Consider the following 25,505-nt stretch of genomic DNA (forward strand, 5'->3'; position numbering starts at 1 on the left):
AAACATCTATGTGAACAAAAAAAACCTAATGAAATCACATTTTTACTTGCTGTGTAAAAGGCAGTTAGTTGGCACAGTGGATAGAGCAACCCTGGAATCAGGAGGACCCAAGTTCACATCACACCTCAAGAGAATTGCCTAGTTGTGTGACCTCGGGTAAATCACTTTACCTCACTGCCTTGGCAAAAAAAAAAAAAAAAAAAAAAAAAGCATTATAACTAGCTAATTGTATACTCAAAGCAAGAATATAAAAACCTTAAACATCAAAACACATCAAAAGTAGACAATTTGAGCTAAGAGAAAAATAGCAATTGAGAAAGCACAATCAATAATATGGATACAAGCTGTGTTGTACTTCATTCAGACGTATAATACTATTCTCTCCCTCTAGCCCTAGGCACCCCCTTTTCCATTGGTGAGCTCTTCTTAGAAACCCCATTTTGAAGAAGGACCCAGACATCCTCCTTCACTTACTGGCTTAGTCTCTAGAGGCTGCTCCCTGGTCCTTGCCACCTTCCCCCATTAGAATGTAAATGCCTCAAGGAGACTGTCTTTTGGCTAGTATTTTTATCTCCAGTACTTAACATAGTGGCTAAACCCTTAAATCTTGACTTTTTTCGCTAGCTGGAAAACAAAACCCTTAGACATATTCAACACATATAGCCACCTTTGATCACTCTTTAAACATATTTTTTCTTTAAATTTAGGGCCAAAAGATCATGTGTTGCTCTGAGAAAAAATTATGTGAAATTCAATTGCACACTCAACAAACAGGTACAGCTGCTTTTATTTTTCATAGAACTTTTGAAAGAATTCCAGGAATAACAAGATCTGCTTTCTTGAAATCAAATATTTACTGTTTTTATTAGAATGTAGCGACAATTTTCAAATGGATGACAACTGGAAGCCCAGGTGTAAGAACTCAGAAAGTAAAGTCTTCTACTACTAAGTATTCCACAGGGCAATTCTCTTCCACCACAGCTGCACAAGAGTCTGTACCAGACAGATGCAGTAAAGTCAACAAGATTACCGAGTATTCACCTGAAAAGTCACATAAAGAGTTGTTAGAAAGGAATTCTAAAATACCTGTCCAAATCATCTCATTTTATAGGTGAGGAAAATAAGGATTTGAGGGGATGTGACTCACCCAATCTTGGACATCTATTTAGTAGCAGAAGTGGGTCTAGAATCTGCATATCCTAATTCTGACCTCTAGATTCTCCCACTGTACCACACTAATATTTTAAAGTCCTGTTGTACCTTCCAAATTAGTGGCATATTCAGGTGCAGGAGTCAGATAACCCGCCCCCCCCCCCCAACTCCCAGTCTAGCATAGCACTCTGTAGTCCCTGCAAATATACTTCCATTTTCTTCAGTTGTGAGGGTTAATCATGATATAGCAGGAAGAATAGTTCTTGCTCCGAAACTTTGTTTGATTTAGGGCAGGTTACGTCACATTGCATAAATCACAGAATTTCAGAATTGAAAGGGACCCAGGGGCCAACTAATTCAACCACATACAGTCAGTTCAGTTAAAAGACTTGTTTTGAAAACTTGAATTGGTTCCAATGAACATTTAGTGCATGAAGTTGACTTATGGATGAGAATGCAAAAAAACCACCTTGCTTTCACAATAACTCACAAGTTTTAACCATCTGGATGCTCATTTCCACAGGTAAACTCCAGGACTCATTCAAAGTAAAGTGCTTCATTTACTGTGCATCTTTTGATGCAGTAGTTGAAGGTGGAGGAGGGCTAGGGCTAGTCCTAGCCCCAGTCCCAACCCTGGAGTTTCAGCCTGCCCAAGTGGCATGAGACTTTTGTTAGACTGGTTCATGGGATCTAGAATATAGGTCCCATATGCAGCAGCCTATACATGTGGATCCTGCCATTATATATTTCTTAACTAAATCATTTAACATGGAAAATAACATGCCTTCATTTGTATTAGGTTCCTATCTTTATAAATATGTTAATAATGAAATTTCCGAGAGTTGTGACTAACTTCATTTTCCCCTTTAGTTTTTAGGAAAGAAATGTTGGGAGTTATCAGACTACACTCAAAAGCATTTCCCATTACACTTAAAGTTGATAAACAATTTAGCCAGTAACTGAAGACTTCCAATAAAGGAGAAGTGACTACCCTCCAGAGTCAATGGCCAATTGCCTTCAATGACAAGTTAGGAAGGTATTTTTACCATGAAGCCTAAATTTGCTAAAACTACTCCCACTATTTATGGTTTTTCCCTTTGGGGGGAAAACATGTAATACTTAACTAACTCACATCTTCAACAAGCAGGTGAGTTAAAGAATACCAAGTGCTTTAGGGTTCTATTATAGTTATTTTGTTTCTTAGATGGCTTAACTTTCAGATCCCTTACTATCCTCATTGCTCTGCAACTTGTCAACCTTCCTTTAATCTAGCTCCATTTATTACATACTGGAGATAACTGATAGCTGGATAGTTAAGAATTCAAAAACAAATTTGAGACTCTGGAAGCTTTTTGTCCTCCTAAAAGAATGATCTGGTAAAGCCACAAAAGTTATTTACCGATGGGGTAGAAGAGAAATGAGTGATGATGGGAAAAGTGTTGATTCCCTGTTCGGGTTACTATGGTAGTTATTTATCTACCGTTAAGAGCAGAAAAGATCTTGGAAGATGTAATAGGGAACCTGCCCCATGTTATTAAAATAAATGACAACTCCCTACCTTGTGTTACATGGACATAAATACTCAATGCCAGAGGAAACTAAAATGTATTTTAAAGGGTTGACAACTGTTTATTTTTCTCTCAATTTTATATAAATCACAGTCTTTGATTCAGCAATCTTATTCCCCTTCTTCTTAGTCATTATTTAATGCCTAGTGCCTTTTAAAATTCTTCAACCAAAAACCAACTTTTCCTTGTTAAAACTGCTGGGTGATAGCACAAACTAATCTTATTCCCTAGTAGAATAATTATCTGTGAACCATTAAACATTAATAATGTAAAGTTAGTCATACTTGGTATCAACTTGAAACTGCAGAAGTTTACTTACTAAAAGAAAAGTGACCAAAGGACAAGTAATTACTAAGTAACGATCCACATGAGTGAACAAAAGGCAAAATAGAGACAGAAAGTAAACTTTTTTTCCTCACAAGTAGACACGAGATACTTATTTTTACTTAAAAATACTCTATTCTGGGGGCAGCTAGGTGGCGCAGTGGATAGAGCACCCACCCTGGAGTCAAGAGTACCTGAGTTCAAATTCTGCCTCAGACACTTAATAATTACCTAGCTGTGTGGCCTTGGCCAAACCACTTAACCCCATTTGCCTTGCCAAAAAACCCTAAAAAACAAACAAAAAAAAAAGAATCTAAAACTTACCACATCATCAATCTTGAGAATGCTTCGGACTGTTTCAGTAGCTAGGGTCAGAGCACTGACTGATACCAACAAAGGTTGAACTACTAGCTCCTCCAAAATGTTGGAAATTCCACCCTGGAAATTAACATTTTTTTCTTTTATTGTATATACTATGTAACAAGCAAGACAAAGACAAAGATAACTTAATCATTATTTCCTTAGCAAAGTTCATTGAACCTGATATTCTCTTTAATCTAATGTTAAAAAAAACATTCCACAAGTCAGGTTCTTTCCTAAGATGTCTTGGTAATATTTCAACTAAAATTGGGTGCAGCTAGGCGGCGCAGTGGTTAAGAGTACTGTCCCTGGAGTTTGGAGGACCTGAGTTCAAATGTGACTCAGACACTTAATAACTGCGGAGCTCTGTAACCTTGGGCAAGTCACTTAAACACATTGCCTTAAATAAAATTTGGAAAAAAATAAAATTAGAAACAATGATTTCAGTTTTCTTCTAAGAATATTTTCTGTTATGAATATTATCAAATAAAATACCTTTCCTTACATTCATTACTAGACAGTCTTTTTATCCAATTCTATGTATTTCTATGTCTCATATTTCATACCAAGCTTTCCATTTCACAACTGGAACATTAATAATTCATATTTACACTTTAAAGTTTATAAAGCGTTTTTCTTCACAACAACCCTCTCAAGATTTATAGAGCAAATATTATCCCTATTATACAAATGAGAAAACAGACTGAATTATTAGCCACCTATTTCATCAAAATCTGCAAAGGGCTTCCCTAGAGAATGACATCCAAAATCCTTCCTTATCTATGCATTCAAGTTTCTCTCACATTCCTTGTTCCCTTCCTATTTCTTCAAAACAACAATTTAAATATGCTCCCTCAAACACATTTTGCTTAGTTCTGCCCATATAAATTTCACTATCTATACTTAAGTACCCGCCTCCAGTCTACTGTATACTTCAAGGTCTCATTCAAGGGTCACATTCTCAATAGTAATTACAACAACTACTATTTACAGTAACTTTAAGGTTTGTATAGTGTTTTGCAAATATATAATTTTATTTTCATAACAATCCTGGAAGGTAGGTTCTAGTATTATTCTTTATGAATTCAGAACTTACTGACTTTAGGTCTAATATTCTATTTACTATGGCACCTCATGGCTCTTAATACTGAGCCCCTCCAATGTCCAATAATCTTCATCTGCAAAGCTCTTATCAACTGTTCAATGTTACTGTCTTATATTGTCAGTTTACTTCGTTCATGTGTACCAGGAGGTCAGGACAGGTTTCCATAGATTTAGACTTTGCCAGACTTTACATCACTCCCTCTAGCTATATCAGGATGAATCTCTTTTTCATTTCATATTTTCTTTCCTAATTAGTTCTTATAAAGATTATAGTTATTTCTGAAGCCTTTTCACAAACAATTCAGCATGTAGATCTGGGGCCCTAACCTGGTATTTGAAAACTTCCTTTGACAAATTCTTCAGTGTTCTAGTTCAATAAAATTGGTTTTCTTTATAATGTGCATGTTTATGCACTTGAAAACATTATTCTGAATTGTCTAATTTTGCTATATTTCTAAAGGGGTTCATAGCACAATCCAATTTATGGAATGTTTGCTATTTGTCAAATACTTCCCATGAAGTAAAATCAGTCATCCTCAAGTCTTCAACATAAAGCCTTGTCAATTTTAACTCTACCTCCCTGTCCATTTCCCTTCTTTTTTTTACTTCATATGGCTACCACTTAATTCCAGGCCCCTTTCAGTTCTTATTACTGTAACAGCCTAAGTGGTCTCACTATCCCAAGTCTCTCCTTATACTTTCCAAGAATTCATCCTTTACACAGCTGCCTAAATGAAAAATCCTTCAGCTCAGGAACTTCCTAGATGTAATAACATCTAGGATCAAATATAACCTCCTTACAATATACTGTCAGTCAGTCAGTCTGTCAATCTATCTATGACACAACTCTCCAAACTAGCATACTGGCTATTCCTTTTTCTCTTTATGTCTTGACATGGACACCCTTCTCACTGCTCAGTTCAAGTGCCAGCTCCTACATGACCACCCCTTCCCCTAATCAGTGCCACTCTCTACAAAATCTTAATCTAGATATCTTATCTCTGAAGATACATATGCAGAATTTCCCAAATAGGATGGAATTCCCTTAAGGAGAGGAATGATTCATTCTGATCTCTTCATTGCCCAAGCCCAGCAAAGGGAAACACTTCCTAAATGTTTGCTGCTTGATTAAAGAAACATTTCTACCTTTCGGACATTAATCCCTGCAGTGGTCTCCCCCTGAGCATGCCGATTTCTCAATTCTGTTACAGTAGAAATGGGATTAAGGCCTGCGTTTTCAGCCAGAGTAGATGGAATAACTTCCATAGCATCTGCAAAAGCCCGGACACAGTATGACTCCATCCCACTCAAAGTACGTGAATATTCAGTTAAACGCAAGGCCAGCTCTATCTCTGGAGCACCACCTCCTGCAATCAGCGCCCTGCAATCAACAAGATGGGTTTATGGTTATACTTCAGCAGACAATATTCAAAATGTGAAGAAAATATCTTTCAAATATTTTATTACTTATTACTATGTTAAAGCTTTTAAAACTTGTTTTATCAGCCATTCCCCAATTGACAACTGGTCAAAGGATATGCTAGGCAATTTACAGATGAGATCAAAGCAATCCATAGTCATATGAAAATTCTCTAAATCATTACTTATTAGAGAAATGCAAATTAAAGCGTACCACTTCACACCTCTCAGACTGCCCAATATGACCAGAAAGGACAATGATCAATGTTGGAAGGGTTGTAGGAAATCTGAGGCACCATTACACCGTTGTTGGAGCTGTGAACTCATCCAACCTTTCTGGAGATTTGGAACCATGCCCAAAGGGCAACAAAAATATGCATACCCTTTGACCTGGCAATACCACTACTGGGTCTATACCCTGAAGAGATGATGAAAAAGGGTAAAAACATCACTTATACAAAAAATATTCATAGCAGCCCTGTTTGTGGTGGCAAAAAATTGGAAGCGAAATGTCCTTCAATTGGGGAATATCTTAACAAACTGTGGTATATGTATGTCATGGAACATTATTGTTCTATTAGAAACCAAGAGGGATGGGAATTCAGAGAAACCTGGATGAATTTGTATGAACTGATGCTGAGTGAGATGAGCAGAACCAGAAAGACACTGTATACCCCAACAGCAACATGGGGGTGATGAAAAACCTTCATGGACTTGCTCATTCCATCAGTGCAACAATCAGGTACAATTTGGGACTGTCTGCGATGGAGCATACCATCTGTATCCAGAGAAAGAACTATGGAGTTTGAACAAGGACCAAGGACTTTTACCTTTAATTTAGGGGGAAAAAAAACCTGATATCTTATTGTCTGATCTTGCCATCTCTTATACTTAGTTTCTTCCTTAAGGATATGATTTCCCTCTGATCACATTCAATTTGGATCAATGTTGAATATGGAGACAAAGTAAAGACTGGCAAATTGCCTTCTGTGAGGGTGGGGGGAGGGAAGTAAGATCAGGGGAAAAGTCAAAAAACTCAAAATAAATAAAATCTTTAAAATAAGAAAAGTTTAAAAAAAATGGTAAAGATCCTTTACCAAAGCAGTTTGGGGGAGGGGGAGGAGAGTACAGAAACAATTTAATAAATTATTAAAAGGTGAAACTGACAAAATAGATTACCTCTTTTTAACTAAACAGCGAATAACACATAAAGCATCATGAATTGAACGTTCAGCTTCTTCAATCACCAATTTGTTAGATCCACGAACAACAATAGTAACTGTCTTTCCAGGGCTTGCACAACCTGTAATCTACAGTAAACAAGCAACATTATTAGCTAACCAGAGGGGTTGAGGAAATTAGCAAATTCAAACTTAACTCTATATGCTTACTTTGAGCAGTTTGCCAGAACCATTTAAGCTGACCTCCTCAGCTAACTCAGCAGAGCCAAGCATTTCAGGATTGAACTGGTCAATATGGGCTACTGGTTTGGTTCCAATTGTCTGTAAAAATCAAGTCAAATCACAAAACACAGCATTTATAAAAATACAAATTGTAACTCAAAAACTCATTTTGTAAGAGTTAAAAAAAAATTGCTCACCTTACAAATAAATTCAATGTCTTCTCTTTCAATATCCTTAACCACCATAATCTTCATTTTATTTAGGAAATGTAATGCAAGATCACTAAGAGCATCCCTAAAACAAGTCAAAAGTTGAAATGCCAATGATCCTGTCAATATGAGAAAAAACTCTATTCTGTTTTAACTGCTTTACATTTTCTTTCACCACTATTATGACTAAACAGTTAATCATATAATTTAACTGTTCATTTATTTAACAACTTTTAACTATCTGTCAATTAAAGTAACAAAATCTGTTTAGTTTGGTCATACTTGTTATAGGATTGTCTTTATGAGTCTTTTTATTTTAGGGGAAGGGATTTGGGGAAGTCAGCAGTAAAGAAGTAGAGGGAAATAGAGAAACAGGCTAATTTTAAAATGAATATGCTGAATTTATTTTATATTTTTTAAAAGCAACAGGCAAATAATAGATAAGTGGTTTCACACATAATACTAATACTCTTATCCTGATCTATATGAAAATGTTCTCTCCTTTTTGGGGTGTTCTGTTAAAAATAATTTTTAGAAAGTATGCTAGCAACTACTTTTTTTCTATAGACCAATTTTATCTTCTAGACTTAATTTTCTCTATACTGCACAAATTTTGTAGTCAGTGTGTGCCTATTTGCTCAGAAACCAGCTGAATTCCAACTGTATGAAAGGACAGAAAATCTTGCCATTGAACTAGCATTCTCTTCTCTTCTCCCATCACATTTTTTCCAAATGCTCTTGGGCACTAGTGGGTATCTTACTTCCTGTTATAGCATTAGGAAGACAAAGAATTTGATAAAGTCTGTTGAATTCTGAAAAAAGTTTCTCACTCACTGTCTCTTTTCTTCCGCTCTATGACTTCTATCACCTTGAAATATCTTCTATTTTAAAGAATAAGAAAGTATTCCCTTAAATAAGTTCACAAATTTAAAACCTTTTCCCCTAAAACTTTCATGGTTTTACTATAAAATTCTGCTTACTAAAGTTGCTTGAATAACACTCACTAAATAGTTTTGGTTGGTAACTTTTATGCTTACTTTGATAATCAAGAGAAATTTTATGTCATTTGTTTATAGATTTTCCAAAAATATTACAGATTCTCTGTGATGGGTATTTTTTTGTTTTCTAACTAGTTTTCATTAGACCTGACTAAAAAAAAAATCCTAATAATATGCATAATCAAAACAAATTCTCACATTGCCCAACCAATATAATCAAAGATTCATTTTGAGACAACCCTTTTATGACTTCTAAAGAATTTTTGCATTACTCAAATTATCTCCACAAACCTAAATCTTAAGGTTTATAGTAGTTTTAAGCTTTGTTTTTCTGGTCTACTATTGACATTGAATTATTTGAGATTAGGTTCAGGGAAAAGGACTCCCTGATATCAACTGGGTGTAAGAGGAAAAAATGATGCCTTAGAATTTATCTCAGAAATATCTGAATAGGAACTGCTGTAGATTTAACTACACAATTTTACTAACACATCCACCTACCCCTAATTAGAAAGCAAAGTCAAATAAGCTTTTAAATCTTAAATAAGGAAAATATATTTCATGTCGCTTACCTTAGAATAGACTTCTGTAGGAGTAGTACATTACAACCAGATTTCTTAATTTGCTTCACTAAATTGAGAATATAAGCTCTCTCTTCTCGTAATACTCTGTCCATTTGAGCATAGTCAGAAACTACAATCTGATTATCCATCTGTTGAAAAGGAATATGAAAATTGTGCATTTTAAGCTTTTATAGAGCATATTAGGTGTGTTGTTGGAGTTATGGACTGATCTGGTCTTTCTGGAGACAATTTGGAATTTCAATGGGGCTCTGCATGACCTTTGATCTAGCAATGCCACTCCTAGGTCTGTATCCCAAAGAGATCACAAAAAAAGGGTAAAAAGCCCACATGGACACAATTATTTATACCAGCTCTCTTTGTAGTGGCAAAGGACTGGAAATTGAGGGAACACCCATCAACTGGAGAATGTCTGAACAAATCAAGGAATATGAATGTGATGGAACACTACTGTTCTACAAGAAATCATGTGGGTCAGACACGAGCTTCAGAATAGCCTGGAGGAACTTGTATTCGCTGATGTCCAATTAAGGAATGGAACCAGAAGAACATTGCACTCACTAACAGCAACACTGGGTGATGATCAACTATGATAGACATGTTCATTTCAGCAGTACAAAAATCAAAAGACGATTTATATCCATAGAAGGAACTAGGGCATTTAAATGAAGACTAAAACTTATCTTCAAACTCTGGCTTTGGAATTAGCAGCTTATGGTCAAATCCTACCTCTATTCTTACTTTCTTCCCTCTGTGACCTGGTGCAAATCACTTAATTCCCAAAGTCTATTTCCTCAGATATAAAATGAGAGGGTTGAACTAGCTGAACTTTAGAGGTCTCCTCTACCACTCAAGAACTGATTACAAAGGGAAGAAAGCTAATAGTGTAAACAAAAACATTAAAAGATAGTTACGGTCAAATTAAATGTAAAAAAAAAATCAAAAATGTTACATCTTTTTAAAAAAGTTCCAATAGATACACTCTTAAAAGCATTAACAAAATTTTAAAAGTTCAGTTCCATAAAATTTCATTTGCTGGCAAAAATTGTAAGACATGCTACTTTAAAGAAGCAGGTGCCTTCCTATGTTAATAAATTCAATTTTCTTTTTTTTTCCAAGTAAGAGAAAATCCATCAATTTATGGCTATATGATTCAACACAGAATCATCACCAAGCATTTGTCAAGGGTTTACCAGCACAGTGGTATGCTCTAGGGACCCCTCCCCGCAAAAAAACCAAAATATTGTCCTTGACCTCAAGATTACATTCTACAGGGGGAATATGACATACTATCAGTTAAGGTAACTAGAAATTTGCAAGAAAGGAGGAAAGCAACAAAACATATATAGAAACTTGAAAAGTATAGGAGAGTTATTAACAGGGTAAATGAGAGGATCTAAAACAAATTCAACTTCATAAGTATTCCCCAAGACTTAGGAGACACATGAAAAGTAGTTATGCAAGAATAAATTCTATTTACAAGAAATAGAATAGATTAAAAAAAAGACAGTAAAATAACAGGACCTATTAAAAAATTCACTCAGAAGTAAATCTAGAAACTTGAGCTTGGAGAAGCTTTTGGGTCATGATCAGGGTTGAGAAAATTACTTGAGGGCAGGTTCTGTTTCACTTTTCTAGGTTCTTTTTTTTCAAGGCAGTGGGGTTAAGTGGCTTGCCCAAGGCCACACAGCTAGGTAATTATTAAGTGTTTGAAGCTGGATTTAAACTCAGGTACTCCTGACTCCAGGGCTGGTGTTCTATCCACTGTGCCACCTAGCTGCCCCACACTTTCCTATCTTCATTTTCATCTGTATTCTTACCACCTAGCACAACATACTACACAATAGGTGTTCAACGTAGTTTTGAGCTGAGAAAAAAAACAATTTTATAGATTAAATATACCGTAGACCACTTGCTAGGAAGAGGGAGGTTAACAAAGACATCATAAACCTGACATGACATGGTAGTGATGAAGAAGCACTTTAACCAGTTGGACATTTCTTAGACTTCTGCTAAATACAGAGTCAACTTTTTTGTTTGCTCTAATTATAATTTCATTGTTTAAAATACAATAGAGGTGAATCTATTTCCAGGCAATCAAGAAAAGACTATTGAAATAAAATACTATGAAATCTGGAATGAAGTGATCATTCTATTTTCAACTTTTTCATAAAGAGAGGGGGGGGGGGGGAAATAAGCCTGGTCTAACATACACCTTACATTTGGGGACTTCTAGGAGATACCAAAAAATTATCATGCCCTGAATTGGAAGTGCTCAGGCCCAGCACTAAGGGTAGCTATGCCCATAGCATTTTTTTTTTAGGTTATTGCAAAGGCAAGGGGTTAAGTGGCTTGCCCAAGGCCACACAGCTAAGTAATTCAGTGTCTGGGGCCACATTTGAATTCAGGTACTTCTGACTACAGGGCCGGTGCTCTATCCACTGTACCACCTAGCCACCCCCTTGTCTGATTACTTTTCAGATTTTCTTGGAAAGATATTGGGGGGGGGATAAAATATCCTAGAATGGTTTGTCATTTCCTTCTCTAGCTCATAGTACAGATGAGGAAACAAGAACTCACTTTCCTGACTCTAGGACTGGCACTCTATCCACAGGGAGCTGTCTTTTTGAATGACTAGATCATTAAATCAGGATAATACTATAGATATAGCATATTCAGATTTTAATAAAACTAAAAAAAATTCATTCTATTTTTGTGATTAGACAGAGAAACAAAATAAACTCTATGAGGGTAGTAGTAGTCAGGTGCTTTTTGAACAAATCTGGACTCAGTAGTGACTGAGGTATCAATGATGTTACCTTGTGGGAAAGGGTCAGAATACTTTAAATAACTGCTGCTGGCTTTGTTATCAACATTTCTATCAATAACTGAGATGAAACAAAAGAATTAACAAGTTTAGTATGTGATAAAAAGTGGAAAACATAAGTTACCTACAGAAAAACTCCTTATTTGAGAAAAACTGCCAGGAAAAATGGAACACAATTAACCTCAGAACAACAATCTATACCATTCTCCACAATACATTCCAGGGGGATGTGACTTTAATATTAAAGAACATTATATGAAAAAATTATAAGAGAAATAGACCATTATACCTCTCACAGGTATTGGTAAGAGATTGATTCTTAAGCAAATAAACAAAATTACAAAAGATAAAACAAATAACTTTGATTACGGTTGTAAAAACGACATTAATGCATCTAGGATAAGGTGGGAAGTGGTCAAATGGGAGGGAATGTTTCTATCAATTTCCTTTGATAAAGATTTGCTATCCAAGATATAATGGCTATTCCCCAATAGATATGTGGTCAAAAGATATGAACAAATAGTACAGTAATGATTCATGACTACACAAAAAAATGCTCCAAAGCACTAATAATAAGAAGCAAAATACAAATCAAGTCAACTTTAAGTTTTCACCCCACAACCTACAAATTGGCAAAAATGACAAAAAAAATTTGCAAGAGCTAATGTTGGGAAGTATTGTGGGAACATAGCACACTAATACGATGTTAGTGAGGTTGTAAAATGGTACAACATTTTGAAAAAGTGATTATAATATCCAAACCCTTTGAACTAGAAATTCCATCACTGGGCATGTATTCCAAGGAAGCCATTGGTAAGTCTCCATTTATTCCAAAATATGTATAGAGAGATTTGATATTTTATGATAACTTAGAATTGGAAACAAAGTAGATGTCCATCAACTGGTGAATGGCTAAACAAACTGTGATACATGAAATACTGCTGCATTGTAAGAAGTGATGCAGCAAGAATAAAAAAGCATGGGAAGATCTATATGAACCGATGCAAAGGAAGGAGACAAGAAAACAATATATACAGTCTCTACAACAATGTAAATGGAAAGACACCCCCCCCCCCGAAAAATCAAAATGTAATAAAACTACAAAGATCAAGCAGAATTCAAGAGATGAAGATATCCCCAATCCCCTTCAAGATGTTACATGATATTCTCAATGTAATAAAGTCATGATGATTCTCCTCTACACTACATGGCAAGAGATGGTTTTTCAGGAAGGGGTCAAGGGAGGGGATATATGGGTTTATTAAGGTGATATAAAATAAACAGCAATAATTTTTTTTTAAATTAACTTAAAAGAGGTGTCTAGGTGGCACAGTGGATAGAGCACTGGCCCTGGAGTCAGGAGTACCTGAGTTCAAATCCGACCTCAGACACTTACCTACGTGGCCTTGGGCAAGCCACTCAACCCCATTGCCTTGCAAAAACAAAAACAAAAAAAAAATTAACTTAAGATGAGAGTCTATTATGTCAATGGCTCTCAAATCTGTATTTGACAAGAGTTGGGAACAAACTCATTGGATGACAGTCATGAACCAAAAATGTTGATTAAGATGATGAGTAAACACCACATTCAATTTAGATCAGTGTATACCATGAAAACAAAGACTGGCCAATTGCCTTCTGTGGGGGAAGGGAAGATGGGGGAAAAACTGTAAAACTCAAAATAAAATCTTTATAATCCCAAAAGATGATGAGTAAAATATAATCTAATAAAATGGAAATTCAGAGTTAAACATGAAGTCTTCCACTGTGATTCAGAATACTCAATTGTACAAGTATAAGATGGGGTAAGAATCCTATATTGGATATTCCATATAGTAATATACATGCAATATACATAAAATATACATATACAAATACAAAAACTAGAGGTTTAGATGACTATCTCATTATGAGTATGACATAGCAGCCAGAAACACTATGTACTTTTAAGTAATGTTCAGAATAAGTTACCTATGAAAGACATATTCAAATAAAGAATTTGACACATGGAAAATAAATTAGATGTTCTATTTAATTCCAGAGGGCATTACATAAGGACAAAAGCTTCAGAGAAGTAAATATCAGCTTGATCTAAGAAATACTAAATCTGCCCAACAGTGAAATGGGTTTTCTCAGGATTAAGTCTTCAAAAGGCTAAGATCTTCATCAGGAATTGTAGCAAATCCCAATATAGATATAGAGAATCTGAGACCAATCTTTCTTTGCTCAAATGAAAAATATGTCAGAAAGTCCTTTTAGGGGGCAGGTGGTGGCATAGTGACCCTGGAGTCAGGAGGACCTGATTTCAAATCTGCATGCAATTACTTGGTACTCACTAGCTGAGGGACATTGGCTAAGTCACATAACCCCATTGTTTCACAAAAAAAACACAAAATACCCCCCCCAATACCAGGGACAGAACAGTCCATTCAGCTGTTGAAATAATGGAGACTATAAATAATGTAATATAGGTGTGAAAGAAGTGATATTTTGGTAGTGGAAATGTTTAAAGAGATAGACTTGACTTCCTGTTTTTACTTATGCCTGTCATAGCAGACAAGAGAACAGAAAGCTGAAAATAATTGCAGTTCCCATCCTTTATGTGCCTCTGGGAAATATAGTATGTATGGCACTGTTAGAAGACTACCTGGCATGCTGACATAGTGCTTTCTCCAGGATAGAGTTGAGGTGATTTAGGATCTTTCTCAATTACAGAAATCCATCTATTTAAATAGTCATAACAATCAGAATCATATTTACTTACATCTGTTTTAGGAGCAGATAAACAAAACTGAATGAGACCAATCTTAGCTTTCTCAACTCTGGTTATGCCAGTATTTGCCACCTTCTGGGTCAGAACCAATCCTTCCACCAGTTCACAATCATCAATTGTCCCTCTAAAATAAAAAAGAAAGAAGAGAATTTAAGTTTTAAACATAAAGCTGTAAACTTAATTAACTGTAATTATTGAAAGTATTAACATTTTTCTTACCCAAGCTTCTTAACTATTTTAATGTCTCGAAGATCTACACTAGTGGCCGTTGTTGGGTCAATCACTTTCATGACGGCATCTACACTCATTGGAGAAAGCAGGCTTGAGTACTGAGATACAACCTACAAGTATTTAATTTAAAAAAGAGGATTTAAAATATGTTAAGGATAACTGCTTATTATAGCATATATAGAGAAATATATATATATTTCTAATGACAAACATAAACAAGGAAAAATAATAAAGTTTTGGAGAAATTGTTTTAAAATACAGTATAAAGACATTTTCTTTCCTTGTTTACAGATGAGGGAAATTTCTAACCAATAGTGTTAGCTTTTTATTTTTTTTAAGCAAAGACAAGATTAATAATTTTTCATAGACAATTTTAAAATGTTGCTCCACAACTACAATAATATTTTCTTTCCAAATACAGAGCAAAGGAAAATTTCCTGTTTCTTTGAAAAGATGCCTCAACAAAACCAAAAGGACACAATTCCAATTGTCTTTAACTCTTCATACCTTTGAGTTTAGTGAAGTGGTCGCACTATTTAGCAATGTTTCTCTGTCACTCAGTTCCACTGGCTGTGCCATTTTTGTTAAGACTTCTATACCTCTATCCAAAGCTTTTTGGAATGACTCCGAAATGATGGTTGGGTGAATCCCTGTCAAGTTTCAAATTCCAAGTTGTTTATTAATCATTTAAATTACTAGAATACATCTTATTTACTATTGCACACTTATTAGTTTTAATAGCTTCAATTACACTATTGTGTAATTATAATTCAATTACAATTTTGAATGACACTGATTTTTTTAAAAAGCAAATTATAATATTGGTTAAGTTGTATCAAATTTCTTTCCAAGAAAAATCAATCTACAATTAGTAAAGGAAAAATAAGTTTGATCCACTTGTGAAAGACTTCATAAATAACCAAAATAAACACTAATATTTTTCCTACCAAAAAAATCATCTTTATCCTACCATTGCTAAGCAAAAAAACCAAAACAAACACAAACTCAACATACCCTTCTGAAGAAGTTTGGTACAGGAATCCAAAAGAGATCCAGCAATGATAACAACAGATGTGGTACCATCACCAGCTTCAATATCTTGAGCTTTGGAGAGTTCTACCAACTAAGAAAGAAAATACAGAAAATTGCCCAATGTGATGGAAGATGACTGGAAATAGCCCTTGTTAAAGTACTTCATAGTCTTTGCAAAAATCACAAAGTTTTGGCTACACTTTATTAAAGATTTAGAATGGTTTTCAGCACGTACATTTTCATCAAATTTAAAAGTCAAAGCAAAAGTAAGTTCCTGATGGGGGAAAAAAATCTTTTTGGAAAAATTGTAATTCAATAAGAGAATCAATGTTCCACTCTTTACACTGCTCATCCCCCCAAGGTATGCAAATAAAAGCATGAAGATGGAAAATTCTACAAAACTTAGATGAAGAGGTGTGTGGAAGAGGAGGAGCAAAATTTCTATTTCCCCAGTTGCACAAAATCACATGTGTCATGAACATTAATTGATTCTAGAATATTCACTCTACCACATAAAGGTTATTTATTTGCCTCATCATGATAAAGAAATTAACTTTGTGCTCTCAAAGGCTGTGAGAGAACATAGGTTCTGGCAGGTCCTAACCAAGGTAGAAAAGCTTAGAATAGGGCCAGGATAACTAGGAACAAAGACAGGCCCTAAGAGGTTAGCCACCAAGTAATGAATGTCAGCAGTGTGAACGTGGAAATCAAAAAAGATTAAAAAACTTTTTTATCAACAAGTGAAGGAGTTGGACTGGAGATTCCAACCAGAAGAAGAGCAGTTCTGACACTAAAATGACAAATTTTTGAAGAAAAAGTTTTTGAATAGGGATCTGGTCACAGATTGTATGTTGGCTATTTAGGAGTTAGTTTAGCTAAATTCTGAGACTCCTAACTAGGTTTGGCAGGGATATGGGGGGGGGGGGGGCCCCAGAATGAGTCATCAATTAATGAAAATGAGTGTAAATGGTTATTTTGTGCAGAATGTGAAATACAAATGGTCCATATTCAAAACTATTTCTTCAACAAAATGTTATTTCAGTGTTAGTAGTACTCTCAGTTTTCTCCACTTCTTGATGGCCTTTATACTAGAAGAGTATCAGTAAGGTCACAAATTAGTAAATAGGGAATAAAAGCAAAAGAAATAGTGAAAGGATAGGAGAAATTTGAAACTGCGGGGAATCAAGAAGTCTGAAAAGATTACAGACATAAAGCCTTTGCAAAAGCCTAAGAGAAGGTTAGGATGCAAAGTAGGGTGAACAAGTAGGATTTCTTGGCTAATTAAAGTGAAGGACAAAGGACAATAATCTATGATTGCTCTGAAATGATAGATAGGCTAGAGCCAGACTGTGAAGAATATTGGATGCTGACCAATGGAGTTTGCATTTGAGCCTAAAGACTCAACTTTTTTTTTATCTTTAAGTTTTATCTATACTAAATTGTGAAATAATCAGATTGATTCTTTTTTTTATTGACTATACTTATGGCTAAATGATTTTGTACAGTAAATGCCTAAATCACGCCTGTCCTACCTTACTTTTAAAAGTTTTTATTGAAACAATAGACAATATATTTTGATTTGCCATTTTAGAGATCTCTGCTCAGTTTTATTTACTAAAGCATTTGGTAAACCCATAGAGAGCCACATTAAAATCACACTGACGGCTGTATTTTGGCCAGCTCTGGCCTAAATCACTGAAATTAGTTCTACTGGCCTGTAACGCATTAAATTTAATTAAGGGGGTAGCTGCTTAGTCCTGGAGCACCAGTACTGGAGTCAAAAAGACCAGAGCTCAAATGTGGCCTGACACTTGATACTTTACTAGTTGTGCAGACCTTGGGCAAGTCACTTAACTCCCCTGCCCCACAAACTGCCCCTGCTCAATATATTAAATTAGATCCAATTTTCCACTTCTATTCCTGCCTCAAAGAAATCTGCTATCCTTTAGGAACAGGGATGGAATATTATATTTGTACCACCAAGCTATCCTTCAAGGACAACTAGTTTGCTATCTAAAAAAGTCTGGTCTGGTATCATTAACCTTATAGGTGTACTCAAACAATGAAAACTTTTAAGTTCCAGGAGGAAAGGGGGATATTGCTAACCCCTTATTTCCAATTTCCAAACAATCATATTGTCCCCCATAGCCTCAGTTCTATAACTAATCGTATTGATTTTGTCATTCATATACTAAGTTCTCTCAACCAATCAGAACTTGCTTGATAATGTCCAGTTCTTTGCTCTGTATTCCTCAAAGTATAAAAGGGAGCTATGCTTCTCATTTGGTGTCTTGACTTTGCCGAGGAAGCTAAGATCCTATGTACTGGTAAATTCTCACTTTACTATCAAATTGATTATGTCTGGAACTATATTTACCATCCTGGCTGCTGGATGCAAGACCTGCATTTGCTTCAAAATTGTAGCACCATCATTGGTAATGGTCACATCACCTTTTCCATCTTGAATCTAGAAATATTTTAAATTAAAAAATGAGACAAAATTTCATTAGTCATCATTAATTTCTGTTAATTCTATTAATATTTAAAAACTTAATGGTAATGCCTGGCACTATGTATAATGCATTCAATTTCTTAATACCCAAACATCTTCACACTGGCTTTATATATTCAAGCTTTATATATGAGTTCCATTTTATTGATTAGAAAATGTGAGACTCAGAAAAATGGAGTTGCCCTACCACAATGAATAGAGAACACTGGGCCCTCAGACACTTATTGTGTGATTATGAGTAAATCACTTAACTTCATCTGCCTCAGTTTGCTCAACTATGAAAATGGAGATAATAACTGCAGCTCCATTTTAAGATTATTTTGAGGATAAAACAAGATATTTGTAAAGTGACTAGCACAGTGCCTGGTATATACTAGGCTCTTTAATAAAGTATTCCATTTCAAATAAAACCCAAATCTCCTAATTTCTAGCTTGTTCTTTTCCAGAACTCATCAATACACCTCTATCTATTACTGTTATTAAGGCATTTTCAAATATTAATGATATTGATCTATGCTCATTGCTTTACCTTACCTAATTTCAATAGAACTGATATTGTTCTTTTAAAATTTTATAGGAGCAGCTAGGTGGTACAGTGGATAGCGCACTGGCCTTGGGAGTCAGGACCCGAGTTCAAATCCGGCCTCAGACACTTAATAAATCACCTAGCTGTGCAGCCTTGGGCAAGCCACTTAATCTCATTGCCTTGCAAAAAAAAAAAAAAAAAAAAACCCACCAAACCCCTTAAAAAACCTAAAAAGAATGGTATAAACCAGAAAGCTGAAAATAAGCTCTAACTTCAGCTATGATTTTTGCATATATCTGAGGAAATGGATTAGATTTCCAGTTTGAAATTTAAAGGGAGAGAGGAGCCAGGAAGAGGAATAAAGGAGAAAAATATTCATATTTATAAATTTTCCAGAGTCAGAGATCTATAACATGATCTCAATACTTGGTTTGTAGGTCTTGAAATTCTCAGATTAGTCACTACCACTTAATGGAAGTTTTATAAAAAACATCTTCACTTTAAAAACAATATTTCTTGTCCTTAATAAGCAAGTAAAACCCAAATAATAGTTTATAAACATATTTTTATTTTTTTTACCATTTTGTCCATTCCTTTCGGTCCAAGGCTAGTTCTAATAGCATCTGTAACCGCTGTAAAGAGGGGGAAAAAAATTCAAAAAGCAAGATTTTTTTTGGCATTTTAAAATTGCACAATTTTATCACAGACATAAAAAGAAAATGTTATAATTATAAACTTATCCCAATTCTTTCCACTTTTTATTGTAACCCAAATACATACTATTTTCATCTATTCATCTTAAGGCAGTACTTGGGATTTGTTCTATGATCTTGCAATGGAAAAACTAAGTTTGTGGAGGCAGCCCATTTTTCTTCCATTACCAGAATGTTGTTACCAATCTTCAGACCAAGAAAAAAACAAAGAACTGTACTTAAATCTAACTTGAAATCACAATTTAGTAGGTAACTGAGTAGTTATAATAGAATATTTACTTGGTTGGAATAAAGGACAAAATCTTTTCTTTGATCCATGGTAGCTTATAATTGGTTAGAAAATCATTATAACATTATATAACATTAGCTATAGTACAAATTACAATATTTAGAGAAAGCAGACTATAGCAATATAATTAAAGATAATACTAAAAAACAACAGAATTCTAGTTAAATACAATATAGGGTCCAAATGACTGAAAGTAAAATATTTTTTTCCATGTCATTTTGAACAGCTGCTTGTGCTGTCAGTCACAATCCCATTATTTTATGGTTTTGTTTAATTTCTAAAAAATGCTATTACAGGCTACTTCCTCCCTCCCATCCAAGTTATTTTTAATATCAACCAGCTCCTTTTAAAAGTTATGACATCTAACTCAAATATCAGGAAAGCAAAACAACTTTAAAGCTAAATATGACCTCCAACTAAGGCATTTAAAACATCTTGAAATGTAAAAACAGCTACCGTCCATGGAAAAAAAGCAGAGTAAATTCCTCCAAGTCAATGCTTCATTTTTTTCCTCTGTAAAACCCAGGTACTTAAATCAGCACCATAGTGTCTGTTGAGTTGAATTAAGGATTCAGACTATAAAGGGATGGTAACAAGTCCTGAGAATTTTATTAGTATAGAAAATTTCTGGAAGAGGAACCTTCCTTCCCCAGTCCAAGTTGGCACCTTGTATAGATTCACAGTTCACTGAAAGGTTGGGTGACTTGCCCTTATGTCTTCTGGCTCTGAGGTAAGCTCTCTGTTCAGTATATTTTGATGTCTCTTGAAAAATCTTAAAAGCATGCAGAATTTCACAAGTGAAAGACTGTTTGATACCTCTAATTGAGGAAATGAAGCAGCAGAGTGGAAAAGAGAATTGGATTTAAGAATTTGAAGATCTTGGTTCAAATTCTGACTCTACTAAAATATTTTATGACTGGAATAGTAAGTAGTTTTGAGGCTTGGGCTCCCCATCTGTAGAATACTAGCAACTGCTACTTTATATACTTTCACACATTTACAAAAAACTTTATATAAACATCATCTCATTTAAGACTCACAACTACTCCCCCCTGACAAGATATTACTGTTTCTGACTAGGAAACAGGCTTAAGGAGAATGTTACATGTCTTTCCCACAATTAGATAACTGGTACAGGTCTTTCTGAAGTTCTCTTCTAATTCTAAATCCTGTAATTTCAGGATCAGGAAAACTGAGCCCTCAACTGGGGGAGTGATTTATTCAAAGACTCATCCCCCAGTTTCATTATTAAACCTTAAAGCCTAAGTAAGTCAACTTTAGGGTTTGGTTTGCATATCTATGAATTAAAGGTGTATGTATGTATGTACACACACACACATATATTTTTAAAAGTGCCTATTGGGGGCAGCTAGGTGGTGCAGTGGACAGAGCACTGGCCCTGGAGTCAGAAGGACCTGAGTTCAAATCTGGACTCAGAAACTTAATAATTACCTAGCTGTGTGGCCTTGGGCAAGCTTGAAAAAAACCAAAAAATAAAAAAGTGCCTATGGGGGAAGAGACATATGATAATGTAATTATTATTCACCATCTACTCACTGGGCTTCAAGCAGGAACCTGGTTCAGCCCACCCAGTACAAAATTATACTTATACTTTATGTTCTTATTGTCTTACCCTGGACACAAAGTTTCACTAATTAATAAATATAAAATTATACTTTACATTGATTTTAAAAAAACTTTTTGTTATCTTTTAAACAACTAGTAATCACAAGTGTTCCCTGTCATTTTCTGGGAGTAAAAAAGGTATTCCCTCCTCCATACAAAAGGGATTCTGGCCTAACAGATTACATTTATATAGTGCTTCTCACAAAGCATTTTCTAAACTGATAATTAGAAAAGCAAAAAATGATAAAATGTTAGAGCTCCAAATTCTAATCTCATCCAACTCTTCCAGTTAAAAAAATGAGACTCGAGGAAGAACCTTGTTAATGACAGAAGTTGTCAAACTTGTTTCTTAATTAGAATCCAATATTCATTACCCTAAATCACTATGTCACACAAGTACATTAATATCAACCCACAAGCCCTAGATTTTGCTTCACAAAACCAGTTCTTTTTTTTGGCCAGCTCCAGGCTCACATTCATCCTTTCTGCAATTATGTTTAATTACTTAATTATTTAGTATCAGGATTTTGAAAACCTCAATTTTTCCTCCCTGGTATTTGGAAGCTTCATACTGCCGAGGTGAAAACTTTCTCCATCTTCAATCCCTTATGGTCTAGCGTTTTTAGCAGCTCATAGGTACATACATATATATATATATATATATATATATATATGTATGTGTGTATATACACACTGATTAGACTCTCATGGAAACGCTTTAGTTATCACCATGGTTACTGCACACCCCTGAGCCCCTAGCTGCTGCCTTCCAGGCTTCGCTCAGATGCCACTTCTCCAATGTGCCACAGCCCTGTTTCTTCTCCAACTCGTTAGCGTCCACACACAAAGGCTTCCGTTTCGGGGTGTCTCGGCTGGCAGAGGGTGGGCACTGCGCTTTTGGGGGGTGCCCCGATCTTCACTTCAGACACAAAACCAGTCGCTAAGGTGAGGGGGTGCTTATCCCGAGCCAACTCTCAAGGGCGCCCTCAGGCTCCTGTGCAGCCACTGTGGCTCCACACAAGAGGGGGTCCCCCACCCCCCGCGGACCCCCGCTCTCCATCCGAGGCCGTTCTTTAACCGTCCCCTGGGCGCTAAACGTGCAGCCCAAAGGCCACCCCCTGCTCTCTCTGAGGGGCCAGCTTAATGAGGGGGGCAACCCGCGCACCATCACCCACAGGAGGAAGCCGGGGCCGGGGCGGGGACCCTCTGGTGCCAACGCCCCCGGAGCGGCCATCAGCCCAGGCCCCCGAGCCAGGCCCGGCCCGCAGCGCGCAGGCGCGGCCCCCCGCGCTCGCTACCTTTGGCGGCGGAGATGTTGCTGAAGCGGATCTGGGCCGGCTTGTCCCGATCCTGGTAAGTGCCTCTCCCCCGGTTGCCGGGACCTCCGGCGGGCCCGCTGTTCCTGGGACCCACGTTCTCTGGCATGGTGAATCAGGCTCGGCGCGGCTCGGTGGTGACTTGAGAGCCCCGGATGGACGCGGATTGTGTCCGACCCGTGGCCTAACGGTCTCAGACCGGCGCCTCCACGAAGCTTCCAGAAAGCAGAGCCGGCGCCTGAGCGCAGGGGGGCGGAGGCGGGGCGGGGTCCTGTCTCGCAGAGTGGCCCCCGGTGGTGACGTCAGGAAGAGGCGTCCGCGGCGTGCCGGAGCCCGGAGCGGCCTGAGGTGGCGCGAGGACAGTAGAGCGAGGGCAAGGGAAGAGCGAGGCCGGTTATTACATCAACGGACGAAGTTCCTCGTTATGCCCGGGTGAGGCGGCGGTTCTAACTGCGATTAGAAAGGAGCGCGGCGAGAACAGGCAGGTTGGAGACACCTTTCCTTCCCTTTCTCCTCCGCAAGGCCCCCGCGCCCGGAAGGGGCGGGGCCTGGGCCCACGGCTTCTTTTCTTTTGCTTCCGGCGGGGTGCGTGGAGGCCGCAGGGCCACCAGCCGGCATCCATTGAGCGCCACCCCCGTGCCAGGCCGGAGACGGCCTCTAATTATCACTAAAGGTTTAGTGGAGCTGCCGGCGGGGCGGGGATACGAAGAGAGGCCGCAGCCGGGCCCTCTGGGAGCTCCCAGAGCGGCGACCACGGGCAAACTGAGCGCAGAGCAACAGTACTGACAGCGGCCCTGTGTGTGGAGGCCAAGGATCGGAAACGAGTGAATGCCCCTCGGTTGGGGAATGGCTTAGACTGTGGGATATGGACCTCACGGAACACTATTGTTCTATTAGAAACCAGGAGCTGGCGGCTGGGTGGTGCAGTGGCTAGAGCACCGGCCCTGAGTTCCAATCCGACCTCAGACTTCATTACCTAGCCACTTAACCCCATTTGCCTTGCAAAAAACCCCCCAACTTTTCCTTCTTTCTGCCTTTCCAGTCTAATCACATTTTATTATTCCTGCAATACATCGTCCCTGGTCTTGTTCTTTGCACAGGACACTTTCTCCTGGCTCTGCTCCTTTCTTTTGATGTTGTTCTCCAAACCTGGAATCTCTCTTCTCACTTCCACCTCTTTCTCTGGGTAAAACCCCACCTTCTGAAAGAGCCCTTTCTCAACCTTTGGCTCACTTCCCCTCTGAGATTAATGTGTGTAGCTTATGTATACATAATGTCTGCACATCATCTTCACCATTAGAGTGAGTTCTTTGAGAGGCAGGTCCATGACTTAGTCTTTCCTGATCCCCAGTGCTTAGCTCGGTATTGGTAAATAGTGGATACAAGGCTTGACTGTCCATCCACATTGACTTGAGCCTCTCAGTTATATACTCCCAACTCAACTCAGTCCCTTTGAGTCTGAACCAGCAGACAGGAAGTTCAGAACAGAACATGCCATGTTACACATTACTCAGAATTTACATGACAAAGGCATCCCAGAAGCTCCCTGCAGTCAGGGAGACCTGACTTCATCTGGGGCAAATCAATAGACCTCTGTATGCCTCAGATTTGTCATCCATTAAATGGGGATAATAATGGCATTGTCAAAACTGAAAACAAATGACCAAAAAGTCACAGAGGTTGTATGCTCTCTTATCTCTGAAAATGCCAAAGCCCTCTTGCAGGTTATCACAGCCACTGTTAATGCTTAAGAAATAAAATAAAAACAAAATAACCAAGAAACCAACAGTGGTCATAAGTGAAAAGCTTTATTCTGTTAGAGAAGCCAAACTAGTGTCAGGACCACCTCTAAAAAGAGACCCATTTTAGTGAGACTAAATCAAAACTAGAGCAATGGCTATGCAGGGAGCTAGAGCTCTGACGAAGAGGGAAAATGAGACAAGTTTGATCCATAGCAGGGCTTCATGATCAGAACATGGTTCCTGCAGGAACCTGAGCTCAGGAACCATCAGGTACTGGGACAAAGCCATTCTAGGATTTTCTTTTGGCTGAATTCATTCAAAGGATTATTGTCAAACTCAGATCACAGGTTGCTTGCTGGGTTTTAGTCCTGGAAAAACAGGTGTCTTCTAATAATAAAAGAGTAAAACAAGAGGGGCGTTCTTGGCATAGGAATCCTAACAGCACCTCCCTCCCAGGGTTGTAAGGATAAAATGGGATAATATTTTTTAAGTGTTTTGCAAACTTTAAAGTGCATTATAAATGCTAGCTTTTATTACAATGACTACAGTAATGAAAACAATGTTAAAAGAAAATTAATTGGCCTTGATTAATTGTAATGATCTCAATGAGAAAATTTTGCTGAAACCTTTCTCCCTCTTTTGAAAACTGATTGAAATCTTCAATTTCAGCCCATGCTGATTTGGCTACCCTAGCATGTCTCTGGATCACATCAAGGTGGGATATATTATAGAACTGGTGATAGCAAAATGGGTTGCAGTTTTTGGTGCACTGAACTTCTCAGCATTTGCTGAAGCAAGAA

At 37.1% G+C, this 25,505-nt stretch overlaps 1 protein-coding gene and 1 long non-coding RNA gene across 3 annotated transcripts in view; one reads left to right on the forward strand and one right to left on the reverse strand.

Moving 5' to 3' along the window:
• The window catches only part of LOC141502283 (uncharacterized), a 90,433-nt gene extending 88,202 nt beyond the window's left edge, over window positions 1-2,231 (forward strand). The window contains exons 2-3 of the long non-coding RNA XR_012472484.1: window positions 708-774; window positions 2,023-2,231. This is a non-coding gene — a long non-coding RNA (uncharacterized LOC141502283). The remainder of the gene's footprint in view (window positions 1-707; window positions 775-2,022) is intronic.
• CCT4 (chaperonin containing TCP1 subunit 4) lies at window positions 770-23,260 on the reverse strand. Of its 2 annotated transcripts, none has more exons than XM_074206899.1 (14): window positions 22,946-23,260; window positions 19,599-19,651; window positions 18,359-18,448; window positions 15,964-16,072; window positions 15,457-15,599; window positions 14,938-15,059; window positions 14,710-14,842; window positions 9,110-9,249; window positions 7,528-7,624; window positions 7,319-7,429; window positions 7,107-7,237; window positions 5,655-5,889; window positions 3,369-3,482; window positions 770-1,041 (listed from the first exon to the last, which is right to left on the reverse strand). In XM_074206899.1, the coding sequence occupies exons 1-14, from the start codon at window positions 23,070-23,072 to the stop codon at window positions 1,027-1,029; spliced, it is 1,620 nt and encodes a 539-aa protein (XP_074063000.1). In that variant the 5' UTR covers window positions 23,073-23,260; the 3' UTR covers window positions 770-1,026. The 2 variants fall into 2 exon arrangements, with proteins under 2 accessions (XP_074063000.1, XP_074063008.1); XM_074206907.1 differs by lacking the exon at window positions 22,946-23,260 and adding an exon at window positions 22,823-22,895.
• Window positions 23,261-25,505: the final 2,245 nt, after the last annotated feature.

This window comes from Macrotis lagotis, chromosome 1 (genome assembly GCF_037893015.1).
Source record: "Macrotis lagotis isolate mMagLag1 chromosome 1, bilby.v1.9.chrom.fasta, whole genome shotgun sequence".
Classification (NCBI taxonomy): Eukaryota; Metazoa; Chordata; class Mammalia; order Peramelemorphia; family Peramelidae; genus Macrotis; species Macrotis lagotis.

Excerpts from the sequence above, each read along its gene's own strand:
- CCT4 (XM_074206899.1), bottom strand. The coding sequence starts at position 23,072 with ATGCCAGAGAACGTGGGTCCCAGGAACAGCGGGCCCGCCGGAGGTCCC. Across the intron at positions 16,073-18,358 it reads TGCATCCAGCAGCCAGGATG|TTGGTAGAACTCTCCAAAGC; the intron begins GTAAATATAGTT and ends TTTCTTTCTTAG. Across the intron at positions 14,843-14,937 it reads AAAATAGTTAAGAAGCTTGG|AGGGACAATTGATGATTGTG; the intron begins GTAAGAAAAATG and ends TTTTTATTTTAG.